Genomic DNA, 21,563 nt, shown 5'->3' with positions numbered 1-21,563 from the left:
AGAAACCAAGAAAAATGGTATTTGTTATTAATGTTTTTCTCCAGAAACCTTGAAGAATACTCAAGTGTTTCTAGTCCTGGCTGATAAGCCTGATGTGATCAAGGAGATTTGAGTTGTGCACCATTTAAAACCCCAAACTAGCCTATGGCCTTTCTCTAGCTGTTTTCTTGTCACTGTGTTTCTACGTAAGAAATAGCAGTTTACACATGGCCAGATTGTGATCTTCAGATGGTGTCTGCCTCTGTGCAGCTCAGGGTGTAACATACTGGGCAAACTTCATTCCACTCTGTCAAGGTTGGACGCTACAGCAGCCTTGCTGGGAAGCAAGGTGGACCCATCAGCTATGCTCCACATGTCCATCACTGTGTGAACCAAATGGTTTAGTCTTTTAAGGGCTGAATATCCAGCTGTGCCTCCAACTGAGGCAACAAATAGCCTCCAGAGATGAATTTCCCAAAGTACTTATGTAGTCAACATTGCTTCTACAACAAGAAGTTGTATATTTACCCAAAGCTGAAAGCAGGTGCCTGTAAAGTTTTCCTTTTTTCTTTCCTATTTTTAAATCTATAAAAAGGAAAAGCTTCCTGTGAGCACAGGTATGGACAAAAGTGTTCACTGATGTTATCCACACAACACAACCCATGGAGATCTGCTGGAAACAATCAGGAACATTACTTTAGGGAAAGCTCATTACTACAATGAGGCCTACACACAATTCTCTGCAGTGTCCTTCAGCTGTAAATAAACCCCAGTCTACAAAAGAGCAATAAAGAGATCAAACCTGACAATCGTGTCTGCAGCACGCTCTGCTGAAGTAGTTACTTTCTGTTGACAAACTTGATTGGAAATCATCTCCAGCAGCAACCAGCAGATGGGTTTCCTTCTATATTTGTAAAAAAGAGGATTTCAAAAGTATACATTTTATCCCCAAAATGCAAAATAAAAGCATTACTACTATGCTTACATAGGTGAAGGATTTGTTCTAACTTCACTGTCTAAATTCAGCATGAAAAATTCAGGGTGACAATAAGTTTTTATTCCAACCTTTTACACCTACAGATTTTAAGAAGGGAATAATTACCTTTTGCACATCCTGATACTAATTGTCACACATGGCACATACACACATGTCTGGATCTACAGACAACTGTATAGTTCAAGGAAGCAATTTTATCTTCAGTCCCACTTTTCCTTTTTCTACACTCCTGTATTAGGCATGGTACTTCTGAAGTAGCTATTTTGCTGGAGGCTAAATGAAAATACACTAAAACTGCTCCTTAATGAAATTTTGAGGGTTAAAATCTGCTACAGCCTGTGATAAGAACAATTATGTTGGACATCTGAAGTGGTGGAAAACATGCCAACCAACCAGAATTCTCTTGTCACACACTTACTTTGTGATATTTTTTATAATAACCACAGCACTGCACAATTACACTATCTATAACATATGTTTTGCCCCCAAACAGACATGTATTAAAGCAAAATATTCTTGTAGTCCACTCACAGAGATAAAACTGGTCAAGGCTTAGGTTTAAATGGCTTGATTATAAACAGACTGTCAGGCTTTGAGGGTCCTTTGGGTTTTGTGGTTCTGCCAGATCTTAGAGCGCATCTAACAACATCTGTATTATTTCTGTAACAGAAGCCCCAGGCCCATTTTTCCAGGCACTCTGCAGATGTACAGTAGTGAGATGGTTTCAGCCTCAGAGAAAATTACCTATCAAATGCATAGCTCTGTTTAGCATTTTAGAGAAATTCTAAGACACCTACAAATATAGTGGGAACAGTTGAGGTGAACAGAGCAAATGCCCTCAACTCGTTGTTTTCAGAACTTCAGAATTATTCTGTAACACTGCAGTTCCTAAGTATGAACAGTTTTACATTAAAATCAGTGAGTAGGTCAGTGGCAGTTTTAACTTCACGGCCATCCAGTGCGGCAATATCATCTCCATGAGGATGAAGATTAATTTCTTCCATGCCAGACTACCAGCACTTCACACCGAGCAAGACAACCTCCTCCCTCCTGAAACGAGAACAGCAGGTCTTAGTTCTACTAACAAGGACAGATACTTAGGAACTGCCAAACCCTTTCTAAAGAAATCGCCATTTGTTTGTTGCCTAAAGATGCAATAAAACAATGAAAGAAAAAAAAAAGGCTAAGAAAAGAAGCAATTGCTTTAGAAAGTAAAAGTGGGATCCTAAAGGGAGTGAAAACCAGGTTTGCCTTTGTTTGGGATACATAATCTGAAACTTTTCAGCAGTAAAGGCATTTTAAAGTGTAGCTTTTCCTGCCCAAGCCAGGCACTAGGACCTCCAGTGTCTCTTCTGTACCTTAGCATGAGGAAAGCCTTTTTGTCCGTTACATCCATGCATGTAATCAGTGATTGTGCCTTTTGTAAACCTCAGATTCACCATCTGTATGCTCCCAAGTGGCCAGTGGAGCACTAAACCCCCATCCCCATGGGATTAATCTGCAATTTCACACCAAATGATTTTTAAGTATAATTTGTTACGATACAGTATTCTAAAATGAAAAAGAAACGGTCAAAGCTTTTGCATTGTGATGAGAGGAGGGAGCTGTGAAGTTCCCTCTGTTAAAAAGGGATGTACAGAATCCACTTGCATAGGAGCTTCATTCAGATACAAACACAAAATGTCTCAGGAAAAGAACCTTTGGGTAATTAAAATAGCTGCCTTTTGGTTCTGAGGGGAAGAATACAAACAGAAACAGACAATCTGGGCACTGTAGGGGGATGAGGTTTAACTTCCCATCTTGTTCAAGGACTGAGAAATTGCATGAGGAAGTCGCAGTTTAAAATGTACATAGAATATTTCACTCTTGTACTAAGGAGAACGAAGGGATGAATTTAAAGGCACTGAGTAAATAAGGAAGAGCTAAAGAATCCACTCTGTCACATAAAATGAAGCTGGATTGAAGAGTGCAAGGAAATGATTCCTTTTTAAGAAGTGCTACCTGCATTTAGAGCCCCCATTTCACTAAAGAGAGGGCACTGATCTTAATTCACATCATCATTTCCTCCACACATTTTAGATACTCAGCAGAAGAAGCATGAAAACTACAAAGTGAGGAATAAGATCCAGGGTCAGGACACACACATGTCCTTTAACAGAACAGACGATGAGTAAACACAAAACTGCTTTCCAGCCATGCTGGGTTCTGCATAGAAACACAAGTCCCCATCCAAACTGGTCTGAGGTGGGGGAAGAATCTGATTTTACACCCTAAATAAATGGAACACTGAGGCCTTCACAGAGTTCTCATAGATTTCTGCTTTTGAGGGTTCAAGTCTCCCTTGCTTTTCTCTCCTTGTCTCCTAAAGCACACTTGAGAATGTGGGAAAGAAACCAAACTTGTTTTATGATGACCTCAGCTGGCAGTGAAATGAAATCAGTTCATCACCCAAAGGAAGCTACTGCAGTTTAAATGATAGCCTATAGAAACTGGAGATCATCTAGGAGAAATTCACACACAAGAAAGCCAATGCCTTCATAAAGCAAATGCCTCTTTTGCCTCTGTTGTTTCATTGCATTATTTATTTGCTACCAATTAGTCACTCCAAAGAAAGGAAGAATTTAATTGCTGAACATTATGTTCTCTTAAAAGCCACATGTGATTTTACATGCCACCAAAATAAATTAGATAGAAACTGGATGAATACAAATACCTAATACACATTTCTCTCCTAACATTCACTGTAAAAATAACCTCAGCTGTGTCAGGTGAACTTGCCCTAGTCCTTCACTTAGACAAGCCTATAAATTAATGTTTAGAATATTAAATAATAATAAATATGAAATCACATTTTAATTCAAGTAAAGAAACTTAGCTAGTGCATGTACAAAACAATACATACTGATGTTCCTGCTCCTGCTGTTCCCACAATGTCTCCAGTGTAACATTAACTGGTGAGAAAACACCTAAAACAAGAAGAATTGGCTACAGTCAATCTCTGTATGTCAAATATATTTGCAGCCTCCCTGGATTCCAGCTTCCCACATAACCCAGAACAGTCAAAGAATTCCCCCTAAATATATGGAAGTAACAATAAAATCACGCACGGTGACTTCTTAGGGCAACTGATAGTGAGGAAACTGTTCAAAACTGCTTGGGAATTTTAGCAGTGTTTTAGCTGGTAGCTGGCAGACTCCACCACTTGCTCTGCTCAAATCACCAAACCTAGCCTGCAAATACCCATGTGCATGTTTCCCAAGGAATACTGCACGTCCCTGTTACGGGGTCAGGGAGTAATTTAGGTTGGAAGGGACTTCAAGAGGTCCCTGCTCCAAACCTCTGCCCAAAGCAAGGGGAGGGCAGCCAAATTCTAAGCGTCTCCAAGGGCAGAGACCCACCACCCCTCTGTGCCCTGCTGCAGTGGTCGACTACCTTCATTGGGAAAACTTTCCTCCTAATAACGAAGCAGAACTTCCCTTGTTGCAACTTGCTATGCAGTCTTCCAAGTGTGCGCAGAGGCTAAGATCTTTATCCCTTCACATTTCAGTCTAAGCTCCCCCAGTGAGCAGGATGGGTATAAACCACCCTCAGACTCTACCTGTTATAATCTGGCCCCTCCAGGCAGGAGGTATGCAAATCACCTGACTGAGAGAAGGGAATCTGTGCCCTGAATGTGCTGGGACAAGGAAACCAGCCAAGCGGAAAGTCCAACACAATGGCTCGAGCAGATTCTGTGCAGGTCTCAAAGCCTTGGCCTGCTTTATCTTTGCCCCCCCTGCAAACATTAAGCTCCAGGAATGCACTTTAAAAAGTGGCATTTTTCAAGTTTCAAGGTAAGCATGTAATGAGGGTAAGATGAACTTGGAGTAAGTTACAAAACCCAGCAAAACCTACTGCTGTAACTAAGGGAACACTTGCAGCTGGGCAAACTCTGTGCTTAGGCACGGGCACCGCTATGACTTCTTCTTTTGTTCTGCTTTTGGTTCTCCAGATGTGCTTGGTATAGGCCTTGATGCCGAGAAGTATTGATCACTCTTTCTATTGACAATAATTAACAGCGAGAGATTTGATGCTCATCAAAGTGAACAGATTCTCATTAAGAGTGGAAGAAAAGATCTCCCCAGTCTTCATGTTCCACTCCCTCTGTATCGCGTGGTAAACCGTCAAGCTGAAGGACATAGAGTCCTTGTAAGTCTTCTGGGTTTTCATTCTGAAAGTTTATTGAAAGTATTTAGATTTCATTTGAGAAGGCTCCAGGGAGATCTTACAGGAACCTTCCAATACCTAAAAGAGCTACAGGAAACCTGGAGAGGGACTTTGGACAAGGGCCTGTAGGGACAGGCCAAGGGGAATGGCTTGAACCTGCCCGAGGGGAGGCTGAGCTGAGCTCTTAGGCAGAAGCTCTTCCCTGTGAGGGTGCTGAGGCGCTGGCACAGGGTGCCCAGAGAAGCTGTGGCTGCCCCATCCCTGGCAGTGCTCAAGGCCAGGTTGGACACAGGGGCTTGGAGCAAGCTGCTCCAGTGGAAGGGGTCCCTGCCCGTGGTTGGAGCTGGAGGAGCTTTAAGGTCCCTTCAACCCAAACCAGGCTGGGATTCTGTGATTTCCGTATTTATGCCTTGCTATGCAGAGTCCATATCAGCTGCTTCCATCACCGATTTCACACCGCTCCTCTACAGAGGCCACCTTTGATGACGAATCAGGCTGGGGCCTGTTCTGATGATGGGCTTACAGGGAGAAAAATCGGGTCTTACAAACCCAGTGAGCCCAGGGCAGCGGAGTCTGTGGCTGACCCTCGCTGGCACGGGTCTGACCTCCATTGAGCCATTTCACTCCTGTCCTTCTGGCACTTGGGGGTAAGGCTGCCTGTAACGCACTCCTGTGCTGTCGGACTCCTCTATCTGATGGGCGCACCACGCTTAAGAAGCCTCTGGCGAAAGAGGAAGCAGAGGCACGAAGGTCAGAGCGAACTCGCCTATTAAACACTCACTTCGTGTATGCCCTTACCTAAACAGAGGCGCCCACGTCCACCAGGCGCCCTCCCCTCCACCTTGCACCCCCAGCCCCACCACCCGGGGTCCCACGGCGGGGCAGGCCCCTCTCCCCTGCCCGCTCTAGGGGCCCGGGACCCGTCTCCCCCTCACCCCCGGCCCCCCGCCATGCTCTGCCCCTCTCCGCGCCCGCCTGAAGGAGGCGGCTGCCGCCCGCTCCCGGGCACCTTCCCGCGGAGGAGCCGGCCCCGGGCAGCGGCGGGCTCAGCGGCGGGGAACGCGAGCGCCGGCGCCGGGCGGGGAGAGGCGGGCCCGGGCGCTGCCTCCTCACGCTCGCCGCGGGGCAGCGGGCCCCGGCCGCGGGGCCCCTCTGAGGCGCTGCACCCCCCCCCCCGCGTTCGCTCCCCCCGCGCTCCAACCGTTCGAACGCCGGGCGGGCCCCCTCCCCCTCGCCGGAAAGTTGCTCGAAGTTGGGCTCCTTCGGGCTTCTCTCCCCATTTCGGGGCCATTTTCCCCTTACGCCCCCCGCGCGCCCTCCCCACAGCCCGGTCCCCCGGGCGCCGGCGGGGCGGGACCGGGGCAACGCGGCGCTTCCCCCGGCCCTGCCCCGGGCCTGACCCCGCGGGCGGCCCCGGCCGCGCATGCTCCAGGCTGGACAGCTCCTGAGAGGGAAATTTAAACCCGGGCTGGAGCCCGGCCCCGCCGGGACTCGCCGCGGCTCCGCGCCGCCGCCGGCCCCTCGCCGCTCCCCCGTGCCCCTCGGAGGGACGCCAGCCCCGCCGCGCCGGGCCGCAGCGCGGAGCTCCGGCTGGGCCCCCGGGCCCCGGCCCGCAGGTTGGTGCAAGGCGCGGGCAGGCCGGGGCGCGGGGAGCGGGGATGCGCCGGGGCCGCCGCCGCGGAGGGCTCGGGGGCGCCCCGGGGCAGGTCCGGAGGTGCCGGGTTCGGTTCCCGGGCTGCCCTCTCCCCGGGGTGGCCTGGACCGCGGCACGGCTCCGCGGCTTGCGCATCCCAAGCGCTTTTGGGGCGCTTAAGAGCGGCCACCAGACCGGGTGCGTGTGTCCCAGCTGACTCCGCGGCTCCGGTACCGACAGCCCCTTTGCTCCCTCCGTTGCTCTCTTCAGCGGGGCAAGGTTCCCATTTGGAGCTTTGGATACTTCCTCCTTCCCTGAAACGTTTCACTGCATTGCCTGGTCCAAGTAAGCCCAGGGCACCTGCAGGGCAAGGTGATGGAAGCTGGGCTTTCCTTCCCTACAGCCCGGGCTTCCAGCTGGGATTCGTGGTCGCCCGCCGTTGCTGAAGTGCTGGATAGCTACTGCTGCCCGAACAGCTTCCTTCGGTTTCCCTGTCCGTGCCAAGGAGATGATAGAGAGCGATATCCCGTCCATAATGTCAGGAATGCTTAGGAATTCAGGGCAAAACCACCACCCTCCACAGGAGTACAGGTGAGGCTTTTACCGATCTCAACAATACACGCTGCGCTGGCACTGAGAACTGATGTTGTTTCCCCATTATTTCCTAAAAACTTCCTTAGCACGTAGAAATCAACTTTTCCCCCTTCTTTTTAAAGCTTACTGCATTATTTCTCCCCTCTGAATTGCATTTCTAAGCTGCTGACCTGTTACAATGCATTACTTGTATAGAAGCATTCCTGCTTGAAGTGTTCTGATGCTAAACTATGTTGGATAAATGCACCTTCAGAGCCTTGGGTTGACCTCCCAGCAAACTCTCTCAACTGTATGAGTGTTGCCAGAGAGGGATATTCCTCTTAACTAACAATTACTGAGACGTTCCTTTCAGATCCCATTTTGCATTACTATGAAGCAGTCACGGAGAGACTAAATCGAGAGTGATAGACACCAGAAGAGCTTTCTGTTAAAACAAGCACTCCTGTAGTGCTCCAAAGCACTGACGTGCCTTGTAAGATGAGTGGGAGCAAAGCTGGGTTTGCCAGCAGCCTTCGATAACTTACCTGTACCTATGTGTCTGATACCATTTGGAAGTGTTGCTGGGAGTCACGGGGTAGCTGTGCATGAATTACAGTGCACTGGGTTAACCTGGGTTACAACTCTTCACATGGTGAACGTTCCAATACAGAAGAGCAGAACACAGCCCAGCTCCCATAGTAAAATAACAACTGTATTTGCTTGCTTTAATGTGAGGAATGAGAGATTATCACCTCGCCCCCCAGCCTGGGGGTGTTCTCACCCATTCCCATGGGTAGCAGTGCTCCGCTGCAGGTATTCTTCTATCAGCCTCCCTCTGCTCAAGATGCAAACCCTGCCCCGCAGCCTCTCGCAGCTCAACAAGTGATTTGTTATACTCTGGGCAGCCCCTGTGGCACGCGGGTTGTGGAGCCCTGTTTTGCTGTTTCCTAAAGCCCTGCTTGCTCCAGGCGTTGCTGTTGGCTGTGTCAATATTTGTAAAGAAATGATGCCGTATTTAATGAAGGGGCTGTAGGAGAGAGGCTCTGGGTACTTAAATACAAGTCTGGAGCCTCAGTGCCCTGAAGAACGTCCCACCTTAACAAAGACCCTTTTAATGGAGAGAACTATTCTTTAACTCATAGCTGCAGAAAAACCCCTCTCTTTTTGGGAGGAAAGTCAGGATTTAGCTTGCTGCCAATACAGGATTCCGAGAGTTTCTTCTTTCCCCCAGAATTCAGCTGCTTTTAAAAACGACTTTCAATCCTCTGCTGACCGTTTTGCGCTGAAAGATCCCAGTTCTCTACAGCTTTTTCCCCCCTCCACTTGCGACTTCTTTAACGCAGCTTTAAAATGAATGTTTTGACCTCATTTAATAGTGGCAAATTCTGATAAAGACGCATAAAATCTGAACTGCACCATAAATGCAGAGCAGCATTTGTCCTGCTTCATGAGAAAACACTTTGGATTATGTAAAAGAAAATCTTTTAGACTGAATGATTTTAAGGAAAGAATAGACCTGTCAAATTCTATCAGCTCTGTTTACTCTCCTGCTGTCACCACAGTCCAAGACTGGAACCCACAATCCTGAGTGCTCCATGGGGGAGCATCAAGGCTCCACAAAATGGGGAATGGCCTCCAATTAGTGAGTGGGAGGCTGGGGCTGTGCTGAGAATACTCTTCTGTCTCACTTGGAATCTTTCAATGGGACAGTTGGACTTGGAGGAGACCAGGCTTTCCTGCAGGAGTGCAGGAGGAAGCTCTGAAGAGGGAGGGAGCGCATGGGCATGTAAGCAGGGGATCAAACGGGAGAATACGAAGAGGTTTTCATGGGTACAGTTTGAAAGCGGGGGATTTTAGTGATTGTATTTGTTTTTTAAACCTATGAGGAAAAGAAAAAATCCCTGATTTTATCAGATCTTTGAACTCCGGGGATCCAAAGCATCTGTAATACGTTTGATGTAGCGCATAGAGTAGCAATGAGGATTAGACTGCTATGAAAAGTCCAGGGACTATTTGTACTGCAGTAAAACGATTTTAGACTGAGATCTCTTCTAGCTGTGGGCTACAGATCACCTTGATGTCCGGGAATGCTTAAGAGCCATCATACCTCCTCTGATGTTATGGGTTTATGGCACTGCCACTGCCTGGCTACTAGCACCAAGTAATACTTCATATTGCAGTGTAAATACCCCAACCTTCAGCATTTTCATGATTCTTGTAGTGACAAATGTTTCCAATGATTTCATTTTGCCTTTTAGGGAATAAAAGTAGAGAACTGTAACACACTGTGGTCTTCAAGCAATAGTTTTCATTGAAATCTGTACTCTATCCCTTCACAGTCTAGTTTGATTTAATGTACTTATTTATCTTAGGGACCATCCCATTCCCAAACTAGGTACAGTTACATGTGGCTTATTGCATATTGTATAATAAATCATGACCTGAAAAACAGGCTGTTAGAAGGGAGGCAGTAACTTGCTATTGATTATTTGGCATATATGAAAATCTGAATTTAAGGAAGAAAATCGTCACTTCAGGTAACAGTGTGGCATCTATATTTTGAAAGTAGTAACTAAAATGCAGAATTCTGCTTGAAGAAATAGCATTACTTCAGGTGTAAAGCTAACCCTAAATCAAGATAAATTAACTTCATGTTTTGCAGCTCAATAGTTTGTGTAAGAACCCCATCTCTATGGTTTTTATATTACTATGTATTTCCAGTTGATAGAAGACTTACGTAGTGTTTTGAAGGCCTTGCAACAGACTTTCTATACTTATTAAACAGGAATTAACTTTTAAATGGATATCTTTTGTGATCAAAAGGTGTTACTCAGTCATTAACCATTTAACATACAAGTAAATTACATCCTCCTTTACTCCATTTTAATAGCCCCTTTTAGTTCTTCACAAACCGGTCTGTGTTCATTAGCTCTTCAGATAATCTGATTAGTTTTTCACTGTAATAATCACGATAGCAAAGTTGAGCATAAAATCATACACTAAGAAGCAAGATACGGACATGCAGCTGCTGTAGTTCATGTAATTAGGATGTGACTGCATTATGGTGGTGGAAAAGGCAGGGAGTCTTTATCCTTACAGCACATGGTACATTTTAGCTCTCCTGAGTGGTTCTGTCCCCAGTGGGGCTGGGGGTTTGCCTGAAGGAGACTCCTGCAGCCAAAAGGCTCCAAATGCATAACTGACAAACCCATAACTGTTCTCATAGACCGTGCCAGGGTCCATTCCCTTGACACCATGTGTGTCTGACAGGGATCGGGACCATGGCTCCTTGTGCCCGAGGAGTTCCACCACAGTAGCTGCTTCATCCTTTAAATACACATGAGAAACCTCTTAGGAACCAGCCAAACTCAGGCCACTGTGGATTGATTTAAGTGGATTAACTCAACTGTTTCCTATGCAGCTCCTGCAACGTGCTGGGCACTGTTAATAAAACATTGTGGCTCTTGCTCCTCAAACTGTCCTGCAGTTGCAGGCACAGACGGGGAGGACAGGTCCATACCCAGGCAAAGTCTTGCTTCCCAGACTCACCATTTCACATCTTACCTCTTAAGCAGGGCTTGACCTCCCATTCAAAGCATGGACACAGAAAAGGAACTCCTCAGCACTCCTGTAGCACTGCTCTTCTTACCCATCTTAATCTCATCGGTGCAGAAAGCAGAATTGCTACATGACCACAGCAGCCAGTCATGCACTTGAAATAGGCTCTTACAACAGTGCAACCCAAAGGTTAGTGTGGCTTATATTCCCTTTACCCTGGGGTAAAGAACTACAGCAATCACAAGCAGGTGAATCAGCTCAGTGTTAACAGACAGCAGCTGAAGCAATGTTAAAGGAAAAATCAGCTTCCCAGGTAGATAATGCTCATTTAATAGAAAACATTCCTGTGGTGCTTTATGCTTCAACACATTGAGGAGAAGCTTACATTGATGTCAGTCCCAGGTTTATGTTGTCGTTGGTTTGTTTGGTTTTTTTTATAGCAAACCAGCTTGTAGAGTCACATCCCAGCTGCATTTGCCAAAGCCAAACCCAGCCAGGCCAGAAATTACTCAAAGAACCTAAAGAAAGGGAAGAGAAAGGTGTGCTGGCTTGGGGCTGGATGGGTGGTGTGCCTTCAAGAGGCAAAGAGGACTTGCAGACCAAAAGCAGGGTGAGCTGCTGGCTGGAGCAGGAGAGGAGCTGGTGCAGACCCAGGGAGGAGAGAGGCAGGAGGCAGACCCTAGAGTGAGTGAAAGCACCTGCAAGGGAGGAAAATGGGAAGAGAAGTGCATAGAGAGAAGAGGCAGAGCAGAAGGGGATGGTGAGGTTGACTCCCTCAGTAAAACAGGGAATGCTTCTCCCCATGGAGACAGATGGAGAGTCACAAAACGCATGTTTTCCTTGTGGTGTTTTTCATACGATAAATCACTGTGCTTGATCTGAGGACATTGTGTAACCCCAGGCAAAAGAAACCAGGTGCTCATCACCACTTCAGGAAGAGGTTTTCTTAGGACACTTCCCGTTCAGGTGTCACTCCTAATCTGCTTCTGCTTGTTGGTAGGTTGTATTAAGCACAGGCAAAAGCTCAGATGTAAGTGCTGCAATGGTAACAGATAAATACAGATAGTCCATAAACTGAAACACCCACTTACTGGTTAAACTGTCTGGAGATGAAGTGTGCTTGTCACTGCTGAGCTGTCCTTTAGTGTTAGCACACTTGCTTGGCAGATTAACCTATGATGCTGTTGAAGACACAGTCCCTGTAGTCTCCAGTGACAAATTTGCCACACCAAGGTGTTTGCTGATGCAGAAGTGGATAGTTTGCATTCACAGTGGTGATGAACCTTAGATCCAGCTCAATGTAAGAAAAGATGGTAAAGCTACCTCTATGAGTACAGATCCAAATTCGGCCCTGAAGTTAGTTGCAGAGTCCCACAGGGTAATGGCAGGAATGGACTGGATGGATATTTTGGATAGTGTGTGTTAGAGCAGCTAGCAGACTCGTGCTGCCACTGAGCGTTTCTGTATCATACCTGCCATAGCTCAGGGGTACCTCCTCTGATGCGAAGAGAAGAACTGGGGCTCAAACCCTCAGCATCACGTGGATTCTTACTCTGCAGGTGCCTTTCTAGGACAGAAGCACAGAAACAAGCGTGGTTTCCTGCAGGGGTTTGAAAGGAGCAGGGTGAAACCCAAGCTGCATCATTTCATCGCACCTTTATACACGACGCCATGCTTGCAGCGCCCTTGGGGTCACTGCCACCTTGTCTGCCCGGGGGTTCCTGGCTCAGCCCATGCACCAGGCAGCCCTGGGGAATGTGCAGCTGGGGAGGGGTTTGGTGAGTGCATTCCTTACAGCCTATCGCTATTTGTCTCATTTACATGCTCTGAAAGGAAAGAGCTGCTTTTACTACAGTGCCCCATTGTGCCAGGGGCTGTGAACACCCGTCCAAAGGCAGGAGCTCTGACTCCTGAAGTTTGCCCTCGAACGTGAGACGGAAAGGGCGGTGGAGGGGGGCACAGTCCGAGTCCATGGGATATCACAGCATCATTCTATGATTCTATTCTACTGATCCACCTGCAGCTGTCCTGGTGCAGGCAGCTTTTGAGAGCAGGGACATTGAACCCTATGAGATGCAAGTGTTAGGTATGCCTGTGCACAGCTCTGTCCCGAGGCAGCTAGGTTAGCATTCCGTCACTAAAAGCAGGGCACACATTGAGGCTGTGCAGTGGGAGATAAGCTGGGTTTATGCTGCAGAATATACCTGGGCATGTAAACCCCCTGGACATACTTTAAGTAGTTTCACCTTCTTTAAGACATGAAATTTCAACATTGGTTTTGAAAACAACCCGAAGAATAATCCTTAAACGTGAAATGTTTCATTCTGATTCAATAGACTCTTCTTTTTTCCTCCGTTATTCCTGAAAACAGTTACTCTGACAGCTAAAAAATCCATTCAAAATAAAAAGGAGTGAGTGGGCAGCCAGAGCTGGTTTTAAAAGCGCTGTAAACCCAAATTCAGATGTGCTAGGGTGGGGAAGGGAAGGAAATGTCTTTGTCTTGGAAGAAGAGAGGGCTCACACATTTGTCCTGGTGTTAGATTATTGCATCTTGGCATCTGCTTAAAGCCAAGGGAGTTGTGGCTGCCCCATCCCTGGCAGTGCTCAAGGCCAGGCTGGACGCAGGCGCTTGGGGCATCCTGCTCCAGTGGGAGGGGTCCCTGCCCGTGGCAGGGGTTGGAGCTGGAGGAGCTTTAAGGTCCCTTCCACCCAAACCTGTCTGGGATTCTGTGCTTCTAATAACTTAATATCACCTAAAAGGTCAGTCATCTTCCTTGTCCCTGTTTGGACTGGCAGTGCAGGTCAGCATCATGGGGCTGCTGAGCGGGATACGCTGCATGATGCTCACTGGCAAGTAAGGGAGGTGCAGCTGAAGCTTCCGATGGCATCCAGCTGTGCCTGGAGCATCACCAGCCATTCCCACCTCTGGGAAGAGCCCCAGGATGAGTGCAAAGCCGGGAAGGCTGCAGAGCAGCACCGCGCTTCCCGGGGCACGGCAGTGCGGGATGGATGCGCTCATCCCATGCGGAGGGCATGTGGTGGATCCATTGCCTGACAGGAGGCGTGCGCTGACCCTCACTGCCCATCTGACCCCGCTGTTTGTCGCAGGGGCTGTGGTGCCTGGGAGCACTGGCAGGGGCCGGGGTGCCAGATGGCATGGGATGTGTGCAGTGTGTCGCCTGCCATTCAGCCACATTAATGGGAGGGTTGGAAAGAGCAGGAGAAGAAGGGGGGGGGCGCTGGGGAAACAATTAACCAAGAATCCCCAAAACAATGGGGGCCACGTGCCGGCGGGCAGCGGTTGCTGCCGGCACAATGGGTTATCGGCTCCCCATGAATGGGCCCAACTGTTGCAAACCACATGAGCCTGCCCGGTTTTCAAATCATTTACTGCTCCTGTTTACTTCCAATCCAGCCAATCTCCGCGCCGGGAATGCCGTCACCTGATGGGCTTCTTCTGTATTTAAGTCCCAGGCCTCACAAAATAACTGAAGAGCGGTAACCATGGCAATGCTAATTATTGTGCTGTAACTACAGTAGGAGAAAGGGACCAGGGGAGGCTGGGAGAGAGCTTTGGAGATGGTTTCTGGCCAGGATTCCAGGTTTTGGCTCCTGGTCGCGTGTTTTGAGCCTTGCCCCCCCCCCCTTTCTTCTTTTCAGACTCTTTTAACAAACAAATAAATCACCCTCTGCTTTCCAGAGCTCCTGGATAATGGCTTAGGGAGCTTGGATACATGTTTCTGGAGGTCGTGAATAGAGGGGCTGAAAGCTGCTGGGCAGTCAGGCGCTGGAGCTCTGCCCTGCTCTTTTGAGCTCATTTAGGGTAGCCTAAACCATAAAAGATGCTTCAGCAAGAGACCAGATTTATTTAAGGCTCCTGCACCGTCATTTGGCAGCGAGCACCCGTTAGTAGCACGCATCTGTGGGAGGGCTCTTGACAGCCTCTGTTTTGAAAGCAAAATCAGCTACAATCAACTGTGCTGTGCTCTTCTCTATGTTACTCAGGTGTCTTCCTGGACCTGGATCCCTTTGGGTTTACCTTGGGTATCTAATGATAACTGCCTGACATATTCTAAGATACCTACAACTTCAGTAATACTGTTTAACATAAGTAGAAGTAGTTTAGCCTTTCATTTACAATAGTTCTGTAATGGGAGCTTGGGCCGTATAGGAATCTTTGAGTGTTCTAAACATATCTCTATATTTCAGTTCTGTGTCATGCACTCTGTCAGAAGCATGAGATGGAGGACGGAGAATGGGTCAAACCCAGGGCTTTAACCCCAAAGCAGCCTCTCATCATGCTGCTAACATCAGGGTGGGTGTGAGTGTGCATTCAGTCACTGGCTTTGCGTTTGGAGCCTTTAGTATGCCAAAACCTCCCTAATAACTGTTCCACACACTTCATGGCTCCTTGTTAAGTACCAGTAACCTCATAGCTGGGAATGGCAGCGATGAAAGGTTCGTTCTGTGAAGTTCTGCTTCTGGAGCAGCTGAAAACGTGAGCTCTGGTACCCCGGGCACCCCCGCTCTGAGCGGGGCAGCGATGCAGCAGTGCAGCTCCCTGCTCACCCCTCTTGCTGTCCTGCAGGCTCCTGGCTCCTGAGCCCTCCCAGCTGAGTGAGGATGAGCTCCCCAGCGACTTGCAGTCCTTGTCGTGGCTGACATCTGTTGATGTCCCTCGGTTACAGCAGATGGCCAGTGGGAGGATGGATTTTAGCCTCGGTGCCCAGAACGCGATGCTGCAACAGACAGGTAAACTGCCGGGGTGTTGAATGACTGCTCTTTAAACGGACACAGCTACCACCTCCTCCTCCCCTCCAGGCCAGCTTTCCTGTTACTGAGTTCCTCTTAAGTGCACTACATTTTGCTTTCTGTCAAAAGACCTGGAGCCTGTTGTTGCCTGATAAGAGCATCCCTAATCTTTTTCCTTCATCCTAAGAGGCAGTAAGCCCTGGCAGGGACAAGAGACCTTAGGATCCAACTGGCATGTCTGCCCAGTGTAACTGCTGGTGTCTTGTGTGAACTTGGGCACCAGACTCACACTTCAGAGGTTTTCCACAGCTTTGACATTAGCAAATCAGGCTGTGTCATTTGTTTCAACCCTGCTAAAATCCAGAGTAACTTACTGACCCCCTACCTGGTTGCTTCACACACTTACAGCATGCGTTCACTGACCGCCTGCCTTGCCTTGCGAGCATCCTTTAGACAAACACCCTTGTGCCCTGAGGCATTGAGCTGAGAGAGCTCAGTGTATCCCCTTCTTCAGAGCAGAAACCCTTCTGGAGTACAGGTAGTGCTGGATACGTGCGGCTTTCTGTTTTGTAAGCTGCTGTGTGTAGCAGCACTGCGGACTCTTGCATAGATTCATCTCTTGTTCCCTGCATAACAAGCCTTAGGAGCAGCTGATGGCATCTTGGCCAATTGTGAAACACTGGGTTTTGGGGATGGAAAGCCAGCGAGCTGTGATTATCCACTCCAGAGCTGAGCTGGGCCCAAGTGAAAGGCGTTTACTGGTAAATGGCAGCTCTCTTGTCTGAAGTGCACTTCCATGCAGACATTCATTGCCTTTGCTTTCTCCAAAACAGGTCCTGTGGCAAACAATCTGCACTCGACAGGAGCACCTGGAGCCATGATCCACGTCCAGGCCAGCCTTCCACAGGGAATCCTGGGCCTCAGTTCTGTTTCAACACATGGCACAAATGTAAGAGCAGCCCTTGATGGTTTAGTGTTGCACCACTTCTCTTAACAAAGATGTTGGTAACTTTGAGACTGACACAGCTGGTGCCTTTATCTCAGCAGATGAGCCAGTATGCTGTAGGTGGGCAGCCGTCTCCTGGTTTACAAACACAGCAACAGCTCTTCCCTCCTCCTCCTCCTCACTCACAGCAAGTGTTTGCCCTAGCACAGAGCACACAACAGGTACTGTGATTTGCTTGTTGTCCATGTCTTGAGGTACCTCCCAAGATCACATCTAGAACCCTTATAACAAAACTAACACAATATCCCTAAAGCTACGTACCCATGGGCATTTTGCATCCATCGTTTTCCATCTTTTCCTTCTGCACACAGTGTAACCCAGCAGCGATCTACAACACATCCTATGGGACTCACCCCCACTACTCTCAGCCGCGCCTGGCTCCTCACTCTGCCCAAGAGCTGCACCCAAAGCATTACCCCAAGCCCATCTATTCATACAGGTGAGTAGAGAGCTCTCAGATAGCTCTTGAGCACTTGTGAGCAGTAACCCCATGGCCAGCTGTTTGTGCCTGAAGAGATGGGGCTGAGGGTGCTAGACCAGAAGGCAGCAGGATGGCTAAGTGCACGCACTCTGTTCTTTCCTGCGTTTCTCTGTCCTGTAGCTGTTTGATCGCCATGGCACTGAAGAACAGCAAAACAGGCAGCCTGCCAGTGAGCGAGATCTACAGCTTCATGAAGGAGCACTTCCCCTACTTCAAGGTACGCGTGCACCCAAAGGGCAGAGGCAGGTCCTCACCAGTACTTTGGTCCTGGCTCGCTTCACTGATGTCCTCCTGCCCCTTTCAGACAGCCCCCGATGGCTGGAAGAACTCCGTGCGCCACAACCTGTCCCTGAACAAGTGCTTTGAGAAGGTGGAGAACAAACTGAGCGGCACCTCCCGCAAAGGGTGCCTGTGGGCTCTCAACCCGGCCAAGATCGACAAGATGGAGGAGGAGATGCAGAAGTGGAAGCGGAAGGACCTGGCTGCTATTCACAGGAGCATGGCTAACCCAGGTAGGGCTCACGGTGGGGTTTTGCTATGGGTGTGAGAGGCAAGAGAGGACAAAGGGCTGGTTAGCAGGGACGGGTGAATCTGCCCTGCAGCAGCCTCCTCCTCTGCTCAGCTGAAACACCCCATGCTCTGTGCTGAATGAACTCATTGCTGCTGGCCTGAGGTGAGACCCAGCAGCAGGAGGAGGTAACTGAGCTGGTCCTCGGCTTCACCATGGATTGTCTTTTCCCCCCAGTGCTAGCAGACCCAGCACCACCCGAGGAGTTACGCTGCCTCCACTGTTAGTAGTTATAATGTCACTTTTTAACACAGTTTCTGCCTGCTCCTCTGCAAAACTCACCCTTCACTTTCCCATTCTTATTTACAAAGACACATGCAGCTTGCAGGAGCTTAATATTGGCAAAATCAACTGGAGGTTTTTGCTGCAAAACCTGCGTTCAATCAAGGATAAATCACATTCTGCTTTGTTTAGAACCAAAAGTGCCATTGAAATTGTCAGGGGTCTCTCACACAAATCTCATTTGAGATACAAAGAGAATTCAGAGCGTCCCTCTGAGCAGGAGCCCTGCTGGGGACGCTCGGTTCTGCCTCTATGGCTCAGTTGCCAGTCTAAGTCTCTTGTGATCACTTCTTTAGCTCAGTTTAGGGGCTCCCTGCACAGCCAAAGCCTGTACCTGTGCCACGTTTCTCACACGTGACAGATGCTGCCCATTCAGTTCTATGGCAAGAGCATGGGGTTGCGCTCGCTTGTGAAATGCTTTGGCTGGTCCCTGCTCGGGCAAACGGGTTAAACTGTCTCTTCTGTCCCTTGGGAATGGGCACTGCTCGTGCAGAGGAGCTGGACAAGCTGATCACCGACAGACCCGAGAGCTGCCGGCGGCCCAGCAAGCAGCCCGAGCCCGAGGTCTCTGCCCTGAGCCGCATGGCAGCAGCCCAGGGCCGCATGTCCCTGGCGCAGCTGCAGCCGCAGCCGCTGATGACGCTCTCGCTGCAGTCCATGCCCCTGCACCACCAGCTCCAGCCCCAGGCTCGCATCGCCCCGGACTCCCCAGCGCCCGCCCAGAGCCCTCCTCTCCACACCCTGCCTGATGGGAGCCACAGTCCTCTCCCACACCATCCCATGGGACGCGCGCCGCCGGACTTCCTGAACGTGACAGCGGACATGAACACGGAGGTGGATGCTCTTGACCCAAGCATCATGGATTTTGCATTGCAAGGTACAGGAGGAGGAAGCTGGGGTGGGGAAGGACATGATTTATGTCCTGAATGTATAACCAGGGATGTGACTGAGCTGAAAACTTGGGGTGCTGGCTGCTGCAGTGCGACTTACCTGGCCCTCAGTGCATTTCTGCCCTGTGCTGGGTGGCACAGCAGCCTACCTTTGTGGTTCAAGTGCTGGCACTGCAGTGGAGGGGAGCAGGGACACCCAGCTGCTCTGCATCCGGAGCACTGCTTTTCCCCTTGGTTTTCCCCTTCTGTAAAAGAACTTCCCCAGCTTGGCACGGCCCCTGGGTTTCTGGTCAGCACAGGGTGGGTAGATGCTGCCCAGAGAGCCCCGCACTCCTGGAACCAGAGGATTTTGGGGGGGAACCAGCACGGTTGCTGCTGCCTTTGCACTACAACTGGCAGCACCCACAAGCAGCTCTGGTCCTAAGCGGCTAGCAAAGCGCTCATGTTACAGACCGACCCCTCCACGGGGTGCCCGGGGGGTTGGATGCGTTGCTGTGACCAGACTTTCCTGCTTCCCAGGTAACATATGGGAGGAGATGAAAGACGACAGCTTCAGCCTCGACACCCTGGCTGCCTTCAGCACCTCCCCGCTGCACCTCTCAGACTGTGACCTGGGCACCCCGGGCCTCACGCCTGCCTCCAGCGGCAGCGATCGCTCCTTCTCAGACGTGCAGGTCACCGGCCTTTACACCACCTACGCCGCGCTGGACAACGTGGCAGCAGCAGCTCAGTACATGAACCCCCAGGGCAACAAACCCATCGCCCTGCTCTGAGCTTTGCACCGTGCCGGGGACCTCCAACACAGGGGCCAGTTGCTCCCAGCCATTAAAATCCAACCTGAAAGCAATAAGAGAGCTCCTCCTGCAGATGCTGTTTCCTGGGACACAGCACACGGGGCCAAAATAAACCAAACTGTCACTACTGGAACCGCTTTCACCCACTGGAAGGCTGAAGAAGGGGAATGGACCCTGGTGCTGCAGGACTGGGGAGCTCTCCCAAAGGATGTGGAAGGTCTCAGACTAGAAAGTAACAAAGGTTAAAACCAGCCCAGTTAAGGTACATGCACTTAACGGGTGCTGGGCTCCGGACTTACACATGGATGCTGTTCGGGCACCACTTACACAAAAGCCAACAACCCAATGGGCAGGGCAGCACCAAGGTGGAGCCCAAAAGGGTTGATCCTGCACCACTGCATCTCTTTTCCTAAAGGTACCAAATAACTGTTGCCCTTGAACAAGGACCGCTCGGGTGCTGGAGCCACTCGCACCACTAACGCTTTTTGGATGTAACTATTGTTAATTTATTGTTATGAGGTAGGAAAAAAGGAGGAAAAATACTAAAAAGTGGAAAATCCAACCCGTAGCAGAGAACGTTTCTATGTAGGATTTAAAGCAGAGCCCTTACCTGTGAAGGGAGTGGAACTACTGAATTGTTAAAGTAGGAGGTTTTAGGAATGATGCCTGTTTTTAGGGGGTTTTAGGGGGTTAGGTGTGGTTAGATCCGTGCATCGTGCTCCTGTCTGTCCCGTGCTAGGCAGTGCTCCTCTTTGTAAATTTATTTATATTTATTGCTATGGGAAGAAATGCTGTGAAGTTTGTCAAATGCTGCAGTGCCCTGCTTTACACCCGCTAAATTATTCACGCTCCAAATGCAACGAGTTCAGCCGCTGTTGTTACACTACCTTGAAAGAAGCACTTTGGACACTGTGAAACTCAAGTGTTATAAGGAGTAGCTCAGAGACCAAATATTGTAACTGTTCCTAGTGACCGTCACAACGCTCTCTCCTGGTAACCCAGTCCAGCTGAGGCTAATGTAGGCTTTTACACTGTCAAACCCTGGTTTATACCCGGTAACAGCCCTGGCAAAGGATGAGGAGACACCTGAGAATCTCCAAAGTTAATGGCTGTTGGAATTCAGCATTTAGTCTACTCACACCTCCGTGACCATGGAGTAATGCTTACATCTCGTGCTCCGTCTGTCCCTGTGCGTCCATAGACACTCCTGGTTCCTGGGGTTGCATCCATGTGCTCGCAGGCTCCTCATCGCACACTGAAGGATGCTGGAGCCACACGCTGGGGCTTGGAAACCCCACGGTGAAGATCAGGGGCTGGAAAACGCTTGTGCCTGAATCTTCCCCCCAGGCACCTCTTCCACAGGATGCTCCGCGTCCTCATTGACTGTCACGAGTGATCCTTTGCTGTGAGCGGCAGCATCGCTGCTTCTTCATGTGTTAAATAAACATTTCTTAGCACTCAGCCCGTGGCTGTGGGTGTTGTGACCGCGCCGGGGGCAGGCAAGGCGCTGCCACGCTGCAGCTCCCCATTAACAGCCATTCCAAGGCACCTGCTATTGGAAACCCAGCCCAGCCAGGAGACACTTCCATGGAAGTTAGGGATGAGGAGCGGGTGCTTCTCCGCAGTCTAAGAGCGGGGTGTTCACATGCCCCCACTGAGAGCAAAGCATCTCATCCACTCACAGAGGAGTCAAAGCGCCCATCTGCAAAAGGAGGGGCGAGCTCCCCTCTGGAAGAGCAGCTTCTCCCAGGCCTCATTCCCTACCCCCCCCCCCCCCCCATTCCCAAGCCAAGAATTTGCCCCTGGCTCAAATCCCGCAGCAGAGGAGGAGTTCATGGGTATGT

General features: G+C 49.5%; 1 protein-coding gene across 1 annotated transcript; it reads left to right on the top strand.

The window, feature by feature from the left end:
* Nucleotides 1-6,721: 6,721 nt before the first annotated feature.
* Nucleotides 6,722-19,698, top strand: FOXN4 (forkhead box N4). The gene is made up of 10 exons (XM_065692569.1): nt 6,722-6,798; nt 7,219-7,406; nt 15,535-15,698; nt 16,532-16,647; nt 16,746-16,865; nt 17,016-17,143; nt 17,306-17,402; nt 17,490-17,697; nt 18,529-18,912; nt 19,445-19,698. Exons 2-10 carry the CDS (start codon nt 7,324-7,326, stop codon nt 19,696-19,698), a joined length of 1,554 nt encoding a protein of 517 aa, XP_065548641.1. The 5' UTR covers nt 6,722-6,798; nt 7,219-7,323.
* The last annotated feature ends 1,865 nt before the right edge of the window (nt 19,699-21,563 follow it).

This window comes from Lathamus discolor, chromosome 12 (genome assembly GCF_037157495.1).
Source record: "Lathamus discolor isolate bLatDis1 chromosome 12, bLatDis1.hap1, whole genome shotgun sequence".
Lineage (NCBI taxonomy): Eukaryota > Metazoa > Chordata > Aves > Psittaciformes > Psittacidae > Lathamus > Lathamus discolor.
Note: the sequence above shows the minus strand (reverse complement) of the source record. Positions and strands in the feature narration are given on the sequence as shown.